This window comes from Centroberyx affinis, unplaced genomic scaffold, assembly GCF_046629955.1.
Source record: "Centroberyx affinis isolate AG114_WGS23_722 - 3 ecotype Tasmania unplaced genomic scaffold, CSIRO-AGI_Caff_v1 ptg001291l_1, whole genome shotgun sequence".
Classification (NCBI taxonomy): Eukaryota; Metazoa; Chordata; class Actinopteri; order Beryciformes; family Berycidae; genus Centroberyx; species Centroberyx affinis.
Window position 1 is genome coordinate 437,774 of NW_027279797.1, and position 15,538 is coordinate 453,311.

The 15,538-nt window shown below is 41.1% G+C and overlaps 1 protein-coding gene across 1 annotated transcript in view; it reads left to right on the top strand.

Annotated features, from left to right (window-relative positions):
- Nucleotides 1-574: 574 nt before the first annotated feature.
- opcml (opioid binding protein/cell adhesion molecule-like) overlaps nt 575-15,538 on the top strand; it is a 234,670-nt gene continuing 219,706 nt past the window's right edge. Inside the window, exon 1 of the mRNA XM_071525387.1 lies at nt 575-691. Within this exon, the coding sequence (XP_071381488.1) occupies nt 631-691 (61 nt within the window). The 5' untranslated portion in view covers nt 575-630. The remainder of the gene's footprint in view (nt 692-15,538) is intronic.

The window sequence follows — 15,538 nt, forward strand, 5'->3', positions numbered from 1 at the left end:
TAAGATTACCTCATTACGGCACATGCAGGAAATGTCAGGTAACACTAAAATTCTCATCAAGGGACGATTTTCAGAAAAGTGTTTGGATCACCTTTTGCTTTAACTCAGAGTCTTCCCTTTTTTTTGCCTTTATTGGATATCAATCCTCCATCACCTATTTAATCCTGCTCTAGTTCTGTCAGAGGACAGAGAAAGAAAAGCAGGGTTGAGGATTCAAAGCAGGGAGAAAAAAAAAAACACAGAGCTAGGACTGTTCATGTGTGACAGACAGAAACCTCAGCCAATGTTAGCGGAGCAGAGGCTGGCCTCCCCCTCCGCTCCCCCCAATCTTGCAGAGTGCTGGTCCCTCGGTGTGCTGGAGTACGTGGAAGAGAGGGAGATCGAATACTGCGTGCGGAGCCAGCCTGTGTGTGCCGCCAACTACTTGCACTGGATTTAAAAAGCATCTTCAGTACACCCGCAAGTGGGGATGAAAAGCTATCAAAACTGACATTTAGAGACAGAGACAGGGAGAAAAAAAGCAAAGGCAGATCTTTGTTGGCAGCTTTCTGAAGCCCTTTTGTGGGAAGATACAAAAGAGGGTCTATAACACAAACGAGCAGATCAGAATCAACATTCTGTTTGGGAAGCATGTATAATTCGGTATGTTTCGTCATCCTGTCATGGGTGTTTGCTGTGCTTATGTTCCCAGGTAAGACTTTCTCTTTTCCCCTCTCTCTCTCTATTTCTCTCTATGTCTGTGTTTACCTCCTGTCTTGTTCTCTGTGGCTCTTCAATTGGTGTTAACGCAGAGTGGTGCACTGTAGAGAGACACATTCTCTCTCTCTCTTTCTTTCTCTCTCTCTCTCCCTCTCTCTGTCTCTCTCTCTCCCTCTCTTTCTCGCATGCTCTCTGTCAAGAAATCACCTGTCTCTGTGACTCTGTGGAGCTTGTTGGGAAATCCGAAAAGGTGAAAAAGTTGATTTCAAGCATTGTTGGGTTTTTTCGGGAAAAGCTGTCCGCGTCGGCTCGGTCCTGCCAAGGATCCTCCCACAGGGATGAGTAAAAGTTCCCTCCACCTCTTCGACACTCGCCGACTTGTCAGTCTCAGGGAAGATGACATTAAGCGCTCACGTCAAGCATGCGACGCTGAACCAACCTTGAGATGAAATGAATTAGAAATGCAAAGGCGACCACAACCTCTCCATATTTCTTTTACAAGGCGTTGGCCCGTCATTAAAAACCACCATTTGTCAGGAATTTGTCACAGCTATTTTTACTCGCAGCCGCTTAAAACGAATATTGATTCATTGATCCCAGGCATGTATGAGAATGTCAGTATTAGTGAGGGAAGCAAACTTGAAGGTTTAGATTGGTGTCCATCATGAGGTGGAGATGGCACGTGTAGGCGGCCGAGACGCGTTGATTGATGGAGTGGGGAGCTCGGGTGTTTCATTACTGGTTTTCAGAGGAGTTTGCATTGTGTATTGATGCATTTATATAATGCCAGCATTGCCTTGAACACATTAGTTTCACAGCGTCCTCACACAGACTCAAAAAAGCATACAGCATAGACTTTACTGCAGTTTAGTTATAGATTTAAGTGAGTCACTCTGTTAAGAGAGGAAGCTCTGAAGCAATGTGTGAAGAGTCTGACTCCAGATCCTGGACTTGGTGAGGCTGTGCAACTTTGCCAATGCAGACGTCACAGGGGAACCCGGTCTCCCGAGATTTCGTGTAATGAGCATGATGGCTTAAAATGCAACAACGTGCTCTGTGGGTGGAAAAAGTGAGAGAAATACGTTTTCCCACGATGAAAGGATTACGCGAAGGGGACACGACTAGAAACAGGTAGTAGTCATAGAAACATATGGACACAGGAATAGCAGGGTGCAATGTAAGGCTGTTGTCAGGGTGATAGATGGGCAGACACATTTGCCTTCAACTCCGATGACCTTTGAAGTCCTGCGGAGAAGTTTTCTACTTTGAGTAAAGTGGGAATTTTTTAGCGAAAACTTTTCTTATGTAGGCATGACCAAATCCTTACCCTAACCTTAACCAAAGTTGTTTACTTGCCTAATCTTAACCGTGACAAACAGGTGAAAATGGCGTGTCCAATTTGTGCTACTGTCACATAATCCAGTTTGTAGTGGAGGAAATGTTCACATAATTTGTGTCCACAACACGTTATCTGCGTTTCAGAGTTCGTGCTTATGTCACAAAATTTTGTGAGACTGTTGCACAGGGTCAACCACATTCCACATTGCCTACATTGCAGTCATGGCGGCGGTTATGTCACGCGTGAGTGACTGAGCAGTCAGATATAATGCTGGTGTATAACAGATTGGCTTTGGTGCCTGATAGTTATCGCAGCAACGATAGATCAGGTGGATTGCATTATTATTAAATCTGTCCAAGATCAATGGCTTTCTTCACCTCATCTATCAATCCAACATAAGTACCAGTCTCCATCAGGCCATGGAGACATTAGAGCCTGTGGAGTGCAGTGGAGTGCACCCCATCAGGAGGGCGTCGCAGGAGCTGCTGTCAGTCAAATGAAATTGGAGGTGTTGCACAACAGTTTTTGTTCTTTGGCACGAAATGGCTTTCTGAAAGTTTAAGGGTGGCTGGATGGCTGCTATTGTAAATCTATCTTCCGGAAGATTGTAATATAAGCTTATCGCAGCTGTCCGGTGAAAAAGTATATCTCCAATATGTCAGCTTTTCAGGAACTAAGAAAAACACCTTGTTTGTCGTTTGATGGCCATGCATTTTTCAGTTTATCCATTGGGTTTTGAAAGCCCCAAGGGTTCTAGAATTGTCTCAATCCATAGAGGAGCATGTAACCCATCAATTGAAGTTAAAACATGAAAATCACGAAAATTAAAAATTTGTGATTTTTCACATCTACATACTTGTTACATATTCTTGTCGCAATGTTTTTTTGTTTTATCAAAATTTGTTACATGTTGAAGTCCACCATGTATTCTGCTCATTCTTTTAGCGCAAAATAATGCAAAAATATCAGCCCTGAACATTCCATTCCATTCCATGTTTCTTTTTACCTTTATTCAGCCAGGGAAGGGTTTTGCTGAGCATGCATGTTCTTTTTCAGCACTGCCCTGCATCACATTCATACAGATACATACCTTCTCACCTGGGAGCTGCCCAGTACCACTGCAGTTTTCCACTGTCGGCAGATCTACTGACTGAGCAGTTGGTGGTTAAGTGCCTTGCTTAAGGGCACCTTGACAGTAGTTGTTGACAAAAGAGTGTTACACAGATTTACCCTGCCAGTCTGAAAATTTTAAGCAGTATACTTTTTGGTCATAAGCATGGTTACAAGCCTGTGTGTCGAACCTTATGGCTGCCAATACCAGTTAAAATACCAATTCAAACAAATGTGTGTGTGTTGGGGGAGGGTGGGGGTGCAATAAAGGATCCAATTTTGATGATTTTGATCATATTTCACACTTTTTCTTTACAGCACTGACTTGAACAATAAAGGCCAACTTTTGTATTTGCAGTATGGCGCACCTTGTTGAAACACTGTCACCCGAGCTGTTGGCTTTGTTTACCTTGTGATTTATTGGATTGAATATATTCTCACTCTGAAATGCATTGTCTGAACCTACAACAAGGACTGACATTATGTGACAGCTACTCTTGAGTTTCCTATCTATTTTGAGGCTGTAAAAGTTGTCTATATTTGTAATGTTTGCACAGAATGGAGAAAAACAAGGCTGTATTTTGAGTTATGACGGGTTGAGAAAGTTCCAAGAAGCTCATTTCCATCAACAAATCAAGCTTTTCAAGAACATAATGTGAAAGGAATCCCAAATTTTGTTGTTCAAATAAATTCCAGATTCTATCTTGTACATGAAGGATCTGTATTTGTTTATATTCTTTTTTATTTATATTTAGCACTAGAGGCAACTAAGTCATAATATTCTCATTGATTTCCAGTTCTCTGTCAGGAATGCCTTATGTCTACACAAAGCTGAGAATCTCCCCTTTTTCTTATCATAGCATTAATGTTAAGATGCTGGGTTTAAAAAATGGTGATCAGGGTTTAGAAGTCCCTCTTTGCCTCCTTGCAATGATTTCCCTCTGACAAGCACTTACGTATTCTGAACATAATGCCAGCTCTTGTTAGATTGTCGCTTGTGTCAGATATGTGAGAAGTAGTCAACGTTGAACATTCAGAAGTGAACCTGAACTACTCCATGTGGGGATGGTGTCTAAATGTTGTTGAAATAAAAGTGTTGACCTGCAAGACCTTGTTTTATCATTGTTTCTTCTGCCTTCCAATGTATTTAGTCAGGGCTTGCAGCAATACAATATAAATCATAGACGTCCATGATGATCCCTGTGCAGTAGGTTGATGATGCCAATCTACTTTATATATATTGGCATTGCTGACTATTGCATGTATTTTGACATCCTTTGATGCTAAATGGCTTAGAATAAGCACAAATTTCCAAAGAATGTCATACGAAATGACTTTCTCTTCTCATTTTAATTTCGTTTTGCTCCATTAAGGACCACAACTGCCTTTTTTGCCCCTGAGCAGCCGCAATGGTGTAAATGCATTCAGATTTAGATTGTGTTGTAGCTGTGAAAAAAATATGAAAGTATTGTAGTTGTCCACAATTAACAAAATTTGTATGGGAACAGTAGTACAATAATACACAGCGAGAAAAAGAGCAAACACACACACATACCATGAGTATAATATTTGTGCACTTTCAACATGGTGGTGGAAGTTTTTTTTTTATGGCTTTTTGAGAGTAGAAAGTCAGAAGGCAATTAAGTATGCAAGAACAGTTTTGCCTTATTTTACAGAAGACATTTTTCAGTTCTGTTCAGTGTAACACAATCATGAGTCAGCATGTCCTTGACCACTGGGTGTCCACTCAAGCTTGAATTTTGCCAAACTTGTTACAAATTGACCCTTTGTTATCCACAATTTAGCCATAAACTAGCATATAATTAGTTGCACAGTGGCTTTTCAAGTTATGTAACTGGTATAATTGCAGTGTTAAATCATCATAATGAAGGTTATCAATTACAAGACCAATAAATACTTACAATGAGGCAGAGTTGCTCAGAATAGCACCACCTCATTCCTGTTACTAACCTATGTGCCTAAAAATATGCCATATGCTATGTCATTGACTTTATTAAAAACATCAAACACCATCTTTGCCACCTTTAAACAATCTGCTGTTAGCCACAAACTCTCTTCCACCCTCTCTAATTCCTTCTGTGCTTGATGCTTCCCTGGACGCTGTGTATTTATCAAACTGATTGTGGCAGGGGATAAAGTTCTGGCCAAAACGCCTTCAACTTTTTTTGATCCGTGCGTGAGTGATACAGTATACCCTCCTAAGCTTCAACTGATTGAGCCATTTATCATAATGACATGCCTAAAGCCTGCTATAGACAACATCAGTGGTTGGTTCTGCCCATTGATCCCAACGACTCGAAATGATGGATTGCAATTATCAGTGAGTCAAATTGGTTGTGAAAATGAAGCTTCATTTTATTAGCGGTTGATGATCAGTATGCATCCGCTTCTACTTAATATTTATGCCATCAAATGTCACTTAGTGGAAATTGTGATTGTAAATCATGTTAACCGTATTGCCCTTCATCGCACAGGAGAACCTGGGAAGCCCTCTTTTAAGACAGTTGGAAGTGCAATACAGTTTCAAGTAGTACTTTTTTGTTGTTGTTTCAGCTGAAATATATGATGCATCATTTTTTATGGCCTTGTATTGCTCACCGTTGACATTACTGATGTCTGTAAAGGAGATGGAAAGTATGACAATTTATCACCTTGTCACCCTTCCTGGGGATTACATCACTCACTCAACTTTCTGACACATTCATATTCTGTCAGTGTAAGTGAAGGAAGAAGTGTGCTTTACTGTATTAGCCACTAACCCCTATGAGAGGGGTATTGTATTGCAGCCAACACTATCTCTTAATGTCAATGTTCTTGAGATGCAGCGAAGCGTTCCTGTGCCTGTCCCCTCAAGAAAATGTGGATTTTTTCCATATAGGTCTATCTATGCTATCCGTACATATTACAAAGTATGTATGTGTACCCCCCTTCCCTTATGAAGTCTGTGTCACATCAGATGTGAATTTAAAACAAATTTCTAATGGTTAATATTGTTTGTGTCACCAGGAAATGAGCCTCAGGAATGAGAATAAAACGAGAGGTTCTTAAAATGTTAGCTAAAAGAAGAAAATAACCTACTTACATAACAATATTCTACTTGGGACATTAGGATATTGTGTAGAAAGCTCCACAATAGAACAATCCTTACACACAGCCATGATATTGTAAGGATAGTGAACACTGACTAACATTCATTGCAAGAGAAGTTTATCCATTCATCGTCCCTCATTTTCATACATTGGTCAGAACACTGTCTCTTGGCATCAGTGAACAATCCCTTGTGAGCATATACTGAATGTCGGTGGCTAAATGAGAGCATCGCAGTCTTTGAATGAATATAACTAATGGATTGTCACTGAACGGGGGATGGAGGACGCAAGTAAGAATAAGCATTCAAGTGTGTGAGGGTGGCGGGGTGTAATGTGGGAAGGGATTGCAAGACAAGGATTCAATTGGTTCAAAAACGCTTTGGAACTAAAGCATGGCAGTGTTCCTCTTGCATGCAGACTCCCTTGGTTCCATCCATTGCTGTTTTCATTCAGAACAAGCCTTCATTGGTTCATTCATCCATTTATCGGCCCTTCCTTTGTTGAGATTTCCATATTATACCGAATCAAAATAGGTCACAGCACAGGGAAATTACTGTGCCAATGGCTCATTCCTACTGCAACAGCCTCCATGGATTTGCTGACTTTTAGTCAGATGGCTCTAATTCAAAATATGTATATCATTCTTTAGCAATAGTCAATTATTCATTTTGCTTAAAAGATGTTATATTTTCTATACTTTTACTTTTACAATTATGTTTTATTTCATAAATGCAATTGGGAAGTGGTCACACTATTGGGATGATAATGCATTGGGTCCATGATTAGTTTCTTTCATGGTTATTGCTAGGGATGGGCAATATATCGATATTATATCGATATTGTGATATGAGACTAGATATCGTCTTAGATTTTGGATATCGTAATATCGCGATATGGCATACGTGTTGTCTTTTCCTGGTTTTAAAGGCTGCATTACAGTAAAGTGATTTAATTTTTTTAACGTATCAGACTGTTCTAGCTGTTCTATTATTTGCCTTTACCCACTTAGTCATTATATCCACATTACTGATGATTATTTATCAAAAATCTTATTGCGTAAATATTTTGTGAAAGCACCAATAGTCATCCCTACAATACTGTCGCAATATCGATCTCGAGGTATTTGGTAAAAAATATCAGGATATTTGATTTTGTCCATATCGCCCAGCCCTAGTTATTGCTATGATAACATAAGATCTGCAATTGTTTTAATTATCTCCACCAACAGAGTTGGATGGAGGTTAGTCTTTTAAATGGATTTGCATGTAGGGGGGGCGTGGCGGTGGGTGTGGCTTATCTTCAAAAGGTATATAACTTCCGAAAAGATTCATGTAATACCATGAAACTTTGTGGAAAGGTTGGTCATACGGCAAGGAAGAAGTTATTCATTTTTCACACTAATTGGCCAAAGGGGCGTGTGGGAGTGGCTTCTCACTAAAAGGCATATAACTTCAGAATAGATTCACATAACACCATCAAACTTTGTGGCCTATCAGCAGACATAAGAAGAGGCAAACCCTCCATTATTGTCCCAATCAAACAACATTGGGGCAGTGGAGGGCTCATTTCTGGTTTAAATATAAGACCCCTCAAATTATTTTGTGACCCTCTGGGGGGTCCCAACCCCCAAGTTGAGAACTACAGCCATAGACAGTAGGTTTCTTATGTAACTCGGGTTCCCTGAGAAAGGGAACCAGTGCAACACAGGATTCTGCAGTTAAAATCGTTTTACAAAAATGTATCTTACAAAAATCAAGAGAAATCCTGACATTCGCCTTGTGAAATATATTTGATTTAACGGCACTCTGCATTGCACCAAGCCTATTAAGGGCAGAAGGTCCCTTTCTCAGTTACATAAATAACCTACTGTTCGATGTCAGCACACTTCTGCGTTACAGACAATAAAGAGTTTACAATTACTCCCTCAGAGGAAAAAGGGTGGTTACACACCATGAGACCCCATGGATAGAAGAGTGTGTGTAATGCTGGGGCCGTCATATCCAAAGGCTTGTGAAATTGTTGGGGGAAACCCAGGTCACTATCCTCAAAAACACTGAGCTGGCAGCTAAACAAACCTAGGTTGAAACACAGAGCCATTTCAGAGCCAGAAAAGCAATAAGAAGTAATTTCTGTGGAGTGTGCTCTGGTCTATCAACCAAGTGCCATTCACTGATCTCCACTAACATATCGCCCTCCAGGCTGTGGGGAAGGTATCTATCTATCCGTGCTACCAAACAGATGCTGCTGCTTCTCGGCCACCCAGCTGGAATGAGTTTACTGCCCAGGCACTTGCTGGGCTTACTGGCTATCCTGCAATTAGACAGGGTGGGGGGTGGTAAATGACTAGCCAACATAGGTACCATGGGGGCACAGTATGGAACCAGCAGCCTCCTTCTTAACCAAATAATGGAACTGAGCCAGGTTGAGCATTGTGCTTCCTTTGGGGGAAACCCTAGGAACTGTTCTCCTTGCTGCAAAAGTCATCAAAAACAGGCAGGTGGTTGCTATTCAACTGTTGAAGGACTCAGCTAGCCAATTCTGCTGGTGTGCTGGCAATTGGTAACAACCTAAGCACCCAATCCCCTTGTTTGGCCTGCAAATGTGTAATGGAGACAATTCAAAGTAACAAACAACCTCTGTGTCCGATTATAATAATTCTTCTGAGACATCTTGTGGCTATGGTCCATGCCATAGTTTGGAGGATCACACTATCCAGCAACAGAGTCTAATGCGACCCCATCATGAGCCAACCTCTTGGCAACAGTTGTGTGCCAGGCAGCTCTGCAAGGTGGTTTTCCAGTATTCCCACTTGCTTAATGTCACTCTCAAATGGCTAAGCCAACATGTGTTCTATAAAACACTTTAAAGTACATCAGAAATGCATGTTAATAGCAGAACATTTAAAATATTTGATGTTGTAGGTGAAGAGCCCTAATGGTTTCCCTGAGCACTCTAATTCACATTAACACATAATAATGTCTTAGACATTGGAAAATAAATAATTCGTTCAGTAAGTAATATAAATATATGATTTTGTTACAAACCTCAAAGTTGTCTCATGAGAATGCCTAACATTTCTTCAGAGCAATCTATTAGCAAGTGTTATGTAGCTACTTACATTAATTTAACAATTCAAAGATGTGAGATGGGTTATTGGATAGGTTATAAAATAAAATTGGAATAAAAATGGTTACACCTTACCAAGCTAGGGTAGGCTAGGCTTGTGATGTCTTGTAATCATGTTTGCTTTCACCCACTTATGAAAAAATATCCATGCAATCTGTAGTGCAGTTTGTCTGAAAATCCATATGACACCCCTAGCCAGGGTGCATCTTAAGTTACTGCATGCATTTCCTATGCCATATGTTGATAAAGGTGTGACACTGCAAGTGATAGTAACTTGGCATATGTGTTAATCAAAGTGTATGGCATTCGGGTTGTAGACAGATGGATGGTAACTGGTAAATTCCAGCTTCTGCAAGTTGGAAGATAGGTATTCATGGACTGTTGGAATGCCCTCTCCCTTGTCTGAGTTGCTGGCGTCGATGTCTGCGTCTGGCAGCTATGATAGCAGGCATTGTGAATGGCCAAACTGAACACACTGTGCCAAGTCTTTTGACTTGCCACCACCTTTTAAAAGATCTCATTTGTACTACAATAATTAGGAGAGCTGATGTTCGAAAGCATTAGTGTCTAAAGTGCTACATCTAATTTGCATGGCCTCTACTACGTGTCATTATTATGTGCACAAGAAGAGTTTCATATTTATGGTCAGCACAAGTACAATGTGACTATGTTTTTCTCCCAGCGTGTTAGGCATGCTGTCGACTTAATGCATATGGTTCATAAACAGAATGGCTGTTGGTCACTTTGGAAGTGTAGCACGCACTTACTATAACACAAACCATTAGCATATCAGGACCTCTGTGATAGTTCTTATATTCTTTGTGCTATTACTTATACCAATTAGTCTTAATATGACAAGCACAGATGATGATGTGACAGAACAAGCCCTCACAGTGTCACAGTGTCTCCACAAAGAAGCATTATGAGTCAACTGGAACAATGTGTGCGTGCACGTGCCTGCGTGGAAAGAGACACATTTGTTACATTCCAATGTCAATGTCCCATATGCACTGCTTCACACTAACCCAGTCGTGGTCCAAGGCTTGATAACTAGGCCAGAGAGTGGTAGAGTTGTCCACCAGCTCAAAGCTACACACTCATATGCCACGTTGTACAAAGGAAACTCTGTGCGCCCTTCAAAAGGACTTCACTTTTGTTAAGTGCTAGAAGCGTGTTTCTGAATGGACTCAAGGCGAGGTCATGGCACTGTTTCCCTGTTTACACAAGTAGTGGTAGCCAGTATTTAGTCCTTCCAAATGAAGCAAGCAGACAGAGGCTGTTACTACCGTGGTGCTGGATGTTGATTTTAACTCGTACTGAAAAGAAGCAAATATCCTTGATCGTCATTTTTTTAAGGACGTGTTTATAATTTTTTAATCCTGTTTCATTCATTGCCTGCAAAGGCTGCTTTCAGTTAGGCTACTCAGTTATTTACCAGTGCAGTGTATGTTGAGAATATGGCAGTGACCTTTTTAAGCACTTCCCCTTAGGGTGCCTAACCCCATTTTGTGATGGTTGACTTCAAGCATTAATAGCTCAGGCAACAGATTAAACTTGAAGTCACTACCTTTCCAGAGGTAGCCTACTGGGTGTATTTCTGAATGAAGCAGTAAATAAACTGACACAAACAAATTTTTTTTAATGAGAAATTTTTGAAAATACTTTAAATACATGCACTCTCCTATTTGTATGTGGGGTTTTATTATTAGAGACGCATGTTTTATCATCAGTGTCCTCCAGGTGGGCTTTGACCGGCCCTGACACCTTCCCAATTCACCTGTATGGCAGAGATAGTGTCACACTTTATTCCACATTTCACATTTCAACAATTGCAGAAATTCAGGTTTTGGTTAAGCTGCATACAGGTATATTTAATAAATAACACTGCAGCCTTATGCTATATAATTATCTATAACGTTGTTTAAATGACTTCTCTCTTCTGGCAAACTACAAATCATTGAGTAATGGTCAGAATTAAACATATTATACCGTACTCATAGCTTTACCTATACATTTTATTTTATTAGAGAAATAGCAAAACATGCGGTGAAGCAGATATGCTGTGAGAAAAAGCAGTACAGTGGCACCTGTGCATGAATTTTCTTAATGCATACAGCAGGGTCTGCTGCTATTGTGAGAATCCAAAAGGTCAGGAACATCAGCCTCTCTGAGTTGGAGAGAAAATAACTTTGCTTTAGGATTTTACCGCATGCCAGAGAAATGAGAATGGAAACTCGAAATCGAAGTTGATGTTCAGTGCAGAGTAGCAGATGTCAGTCAGAGTTACAGTACACACCGCACCGTCAGTCAATGTCACACAAATACAATAGTAAACAAAAAACTCAAGCAACTGCCTAGGCCTGCTATCCCCCAGATGACCTAAGCCACATCATATATACTGTACTTCTTACTGACAAGATCACCTCTACAACAGTGAGTTCTGCAAAGTGGGACTACTTCACTCCCTCTCAGAAACAGCCCTCATATTGAAGCGCAATGCAGCTCCCCCTGAAACCTGTCAACCTTGCTATAAGCAGGAGAAAGCGAGACTGTTCACAGAGCTGTAGCTGTCCAACGACAATGTTTTCATGAATGCTAATGTTCAAATGCACACAGGCAGGCAGAGGAAGGCACAGGAGGAGGTGGACAGAGGTGTAAGCAGGCTGCAAGAATTCACCGGCATCACCAGCAGGCAGTGGGCACTGTACAAACAAGGCAGCCAGACCTTGAACGGGGCAAACCAAACTCTTGTCCAGGGCCATAAATAGGAAAGACCTGGCAGTTGAGAAGTAGGCAGTGTCAAGATCATATTTTAGAGGAGGGCAGGGAAGTTGGACAACATGGGAGAGTGTTGTCAACACCTGTCCAACCTGTGGACGAGCCCCCAGACAAGGCTCAGTGTTTTAGAAGGTGCTACATACAACAAACTGATGTACACTCACCGAGCACTTTATTAGGAACACCTGTACACCCGCTTATTCATGCAATTATCCATGCAGACAATCATGTGGCAGCAGTGCAATGCATAAGATCATGCAGGTACAGGTCAGCAGCTTCAGTTAATGTTCACATCAAGCATCAGAATGGGGAAAAAATTTGATCTCAGTGACTCTGACTGTGGCATGGTTGTTGGTGCCAGACAGGCTGCTTTGAGTATTTCTGAAACTGCTGATCTCCTGGGATTTTCACACACAACAGTCTCTAGAGGTTATACAGAATGGTGCGAAAAACAAAAAACATCCAGTGTGCGGCGGTTCTGCGGACGGACGGAAACACCTTCTTGATGAGAGAGGTCAGAGGAGAATGGCCAGACTGGTTGGAGCTGACAGAAAGGCGACAGTAAGTCAGATAACCTCTTTACAAATGTGGTGAGCAGAAAAGCATCTCAGAATGCAACACGTCCAACCTTGAGACGGATGTCACTTTGGTAGCCGGTTGACACTGAGCTGAAAGCTGATACCTACCCAGTATTAGTTAGGTGTTCCTAATAAAGTGCTCCGTGAGTGTATTTCCTGTTGAAACATGATATTGGGGCGGACCATAATGCGGGGAGTGAGCATTCAAAAGTCTAAACCAATGGGATATCTGTTAGGGAAAGAAAAACCAGCTTTAAAAATTTCAAGTCAGCGTTCAAAAATCTTTGATGATATAATTGGTTTGAATTTTTGTTTATGGCTATGGTACAACATGTGGTCACCATGAGGTCTAGGAAGGAAAAGTAATAGGATTTTGATATAACAATACAAGAAAATATTTTTTTTTGGCATTTATTGTTAAATAGGTGTATATTATGGCATGGAAAATTAGCTAACAAGGTGATAAAGTAATTTTTCATTTCATTGTGACTAAAGAGCTACTGACCTGAAAAGAATTTGTTTGGGTGTCAATAGTTTTAGTGTCCTATAATGGTCTAAATGCTGTTTCAGAGGCCTTTCAATTCTGCCAAGAATAAAAATCTGGGGGAAATGCTGAATACAGATTTAAACATATTGAATATCAGCACAGAATATTGGCGATCGGCAGCTTCAGTGCAAATATTGGTTTCGGTATCAGCCTTCAAAAACCCGAATCGATTTTGGGTTTTTGAGCACCTCACCCTGTCCCTGGAGAATTCATGGAGGAGGCGTGCAGGCTGTGCAGAACCACCAACGTATACCTCCAGCACATCCTATCAAGCTGCAATATCACACAAGTATTGGACCAATACAGATGGTGACACGAGCTGGTGGTAAATAAATTGGCAGAGATGCTGGAAAGCAGAAATCTGGAGGTAAACCTGGAAGGCAAACTCCCTGACAAATCCATTTCTGAAGGCAAAAGGAGGAGGTGGAGAGAAGCATCAAACAGACAGCAGCAGCAGTCCTCACATCAAAAATGAACACGAGACACGGAGGTGAACTTCAGCACATGCCTCCCATTCCTAGCAGTGATCAGCAGCAACATCCTTTTGATCCTGCCGTGGTCCAGGGAAGTTCTTCTGACAGAGCCGACTGCGCCGAGCGGAGCCAGCACGTGATAAGAAGTGGCTGAAGTACCGACTTGGTTTCAAAGTGCAGAGAAACTATCTGGAGTCCTCGAATCTACCTAGTGGAAGTAGGAGGCTTCGTGAACACCTCAAATACGCCTCCTCGAAAACCTTGGAGGAACAGATGCAAAGCTGAAGAAAGCGACAAAGCTAGCAGAGGGAGTGGGGAAGGAACTACGGGAAGCATACCGAACACTTCAAATCTAAATGACTTTAAGTTTTCTAAGTCTTCTAAGTGTGAGTTTGATTGCCAAAGGTGTTTGGTGCAAGTTATTTGTTTGTGTGTATCTCTGTATGTGTCTACACACGCATGTGTTTGATACATGGCATATGGCTGTATTTGTAGTCTGAGAGCAGGACAGTGCTTTCTGTTTGATCATAGATCAGAGGCGCTCCTTGGCCATCAGTGCTCTGTCTGCCGTTATTTATTGATGAAACAACAATTTCAGTGAGCCACCCTTTACATCACCAGGACAGCTCAGATCTTTTGCTAACAGACGAGCCCTGAGCTGAATGTGAAACCTGCTTGTTTCTCATACTTCACAGTGACAAGGTCAGTGAAGGGCAGCGAACGCTGAACACTGGACACATACAATACATCTACACAGCCATTTAGCCGTAGAGGTTTTTTTTATTTCATAAGTCACAGGCAGGAGGGAAGAATTGGCTCTCATTTTGAACATTGCTTACAAAAAACTTGAATAATCTTGACTCAACTAGTTAAACCTGATACATTTTAATGCTCCGTAAATAACAAATATTCATCCGTGCTTTTCATACATTAAACATAACACGATTGAGATTGTATTAATATGAAACAATATGATATAAAGGACCTGATGTTTCAGGAGGGGAATCAGCAGAAGTCCCATTTTAGCCCCATCGGCTGGTCCTGTTTTCTCTTTCAGCTGTCACTTCTCATTTGGTGTTATCTTGCCTGTAGCAGCGCAGGCACCGGCCCCTCAACAACGTGTCACTGGCGCTCGGACTTCTCCTAGGCAATGATGAGGTCATATTTGTTAAAGAGGAACATCTTCCATTGGGCAAAGTCAGAAAGGATGACCTACTAGAGTAGATTATGAGGCTTGGTTAAAACGTTGCTGGTGTTTGTGCACATGCTCGCTCAAGCTTGTAGTCTTATTTTAGAAATCGCTGATATAAGCTAGGTAGGACTGATAGTAGTGGGTAAATATTGGCTTGTGCAACACATTTGCACAAGAGGGTTTACCTTCATGGTCTGACATTAATCTTTGACACATGCTATGAATTTATGTCACAGTAAGTAGTATGTAGTAGTAGTATCCCTATGATGATCACTGACTGGCACAATTTACATGTTTTATTGGTTTCTGGTTATACACTTATCAACACCATTGTTACATAATGATAAAGTATGCAACAGAAAGTGATTCAATGGATGGTGACACTGTAAATGATAAAGCACAATGGCGTTTTCTCTACATTTTTTTTTTTCAGTTGAGGCAAATAACGTGTAGCGTGTATTGCAAAATGCAATCCCAGCTGTTGAGTGCATCACAATATCCTATGGGGGAAAATTGCTTATAAATGAATAACTTACAGTATATCTGTGATATGATAATGAGATACTTGAATATTTTCCATCAACGC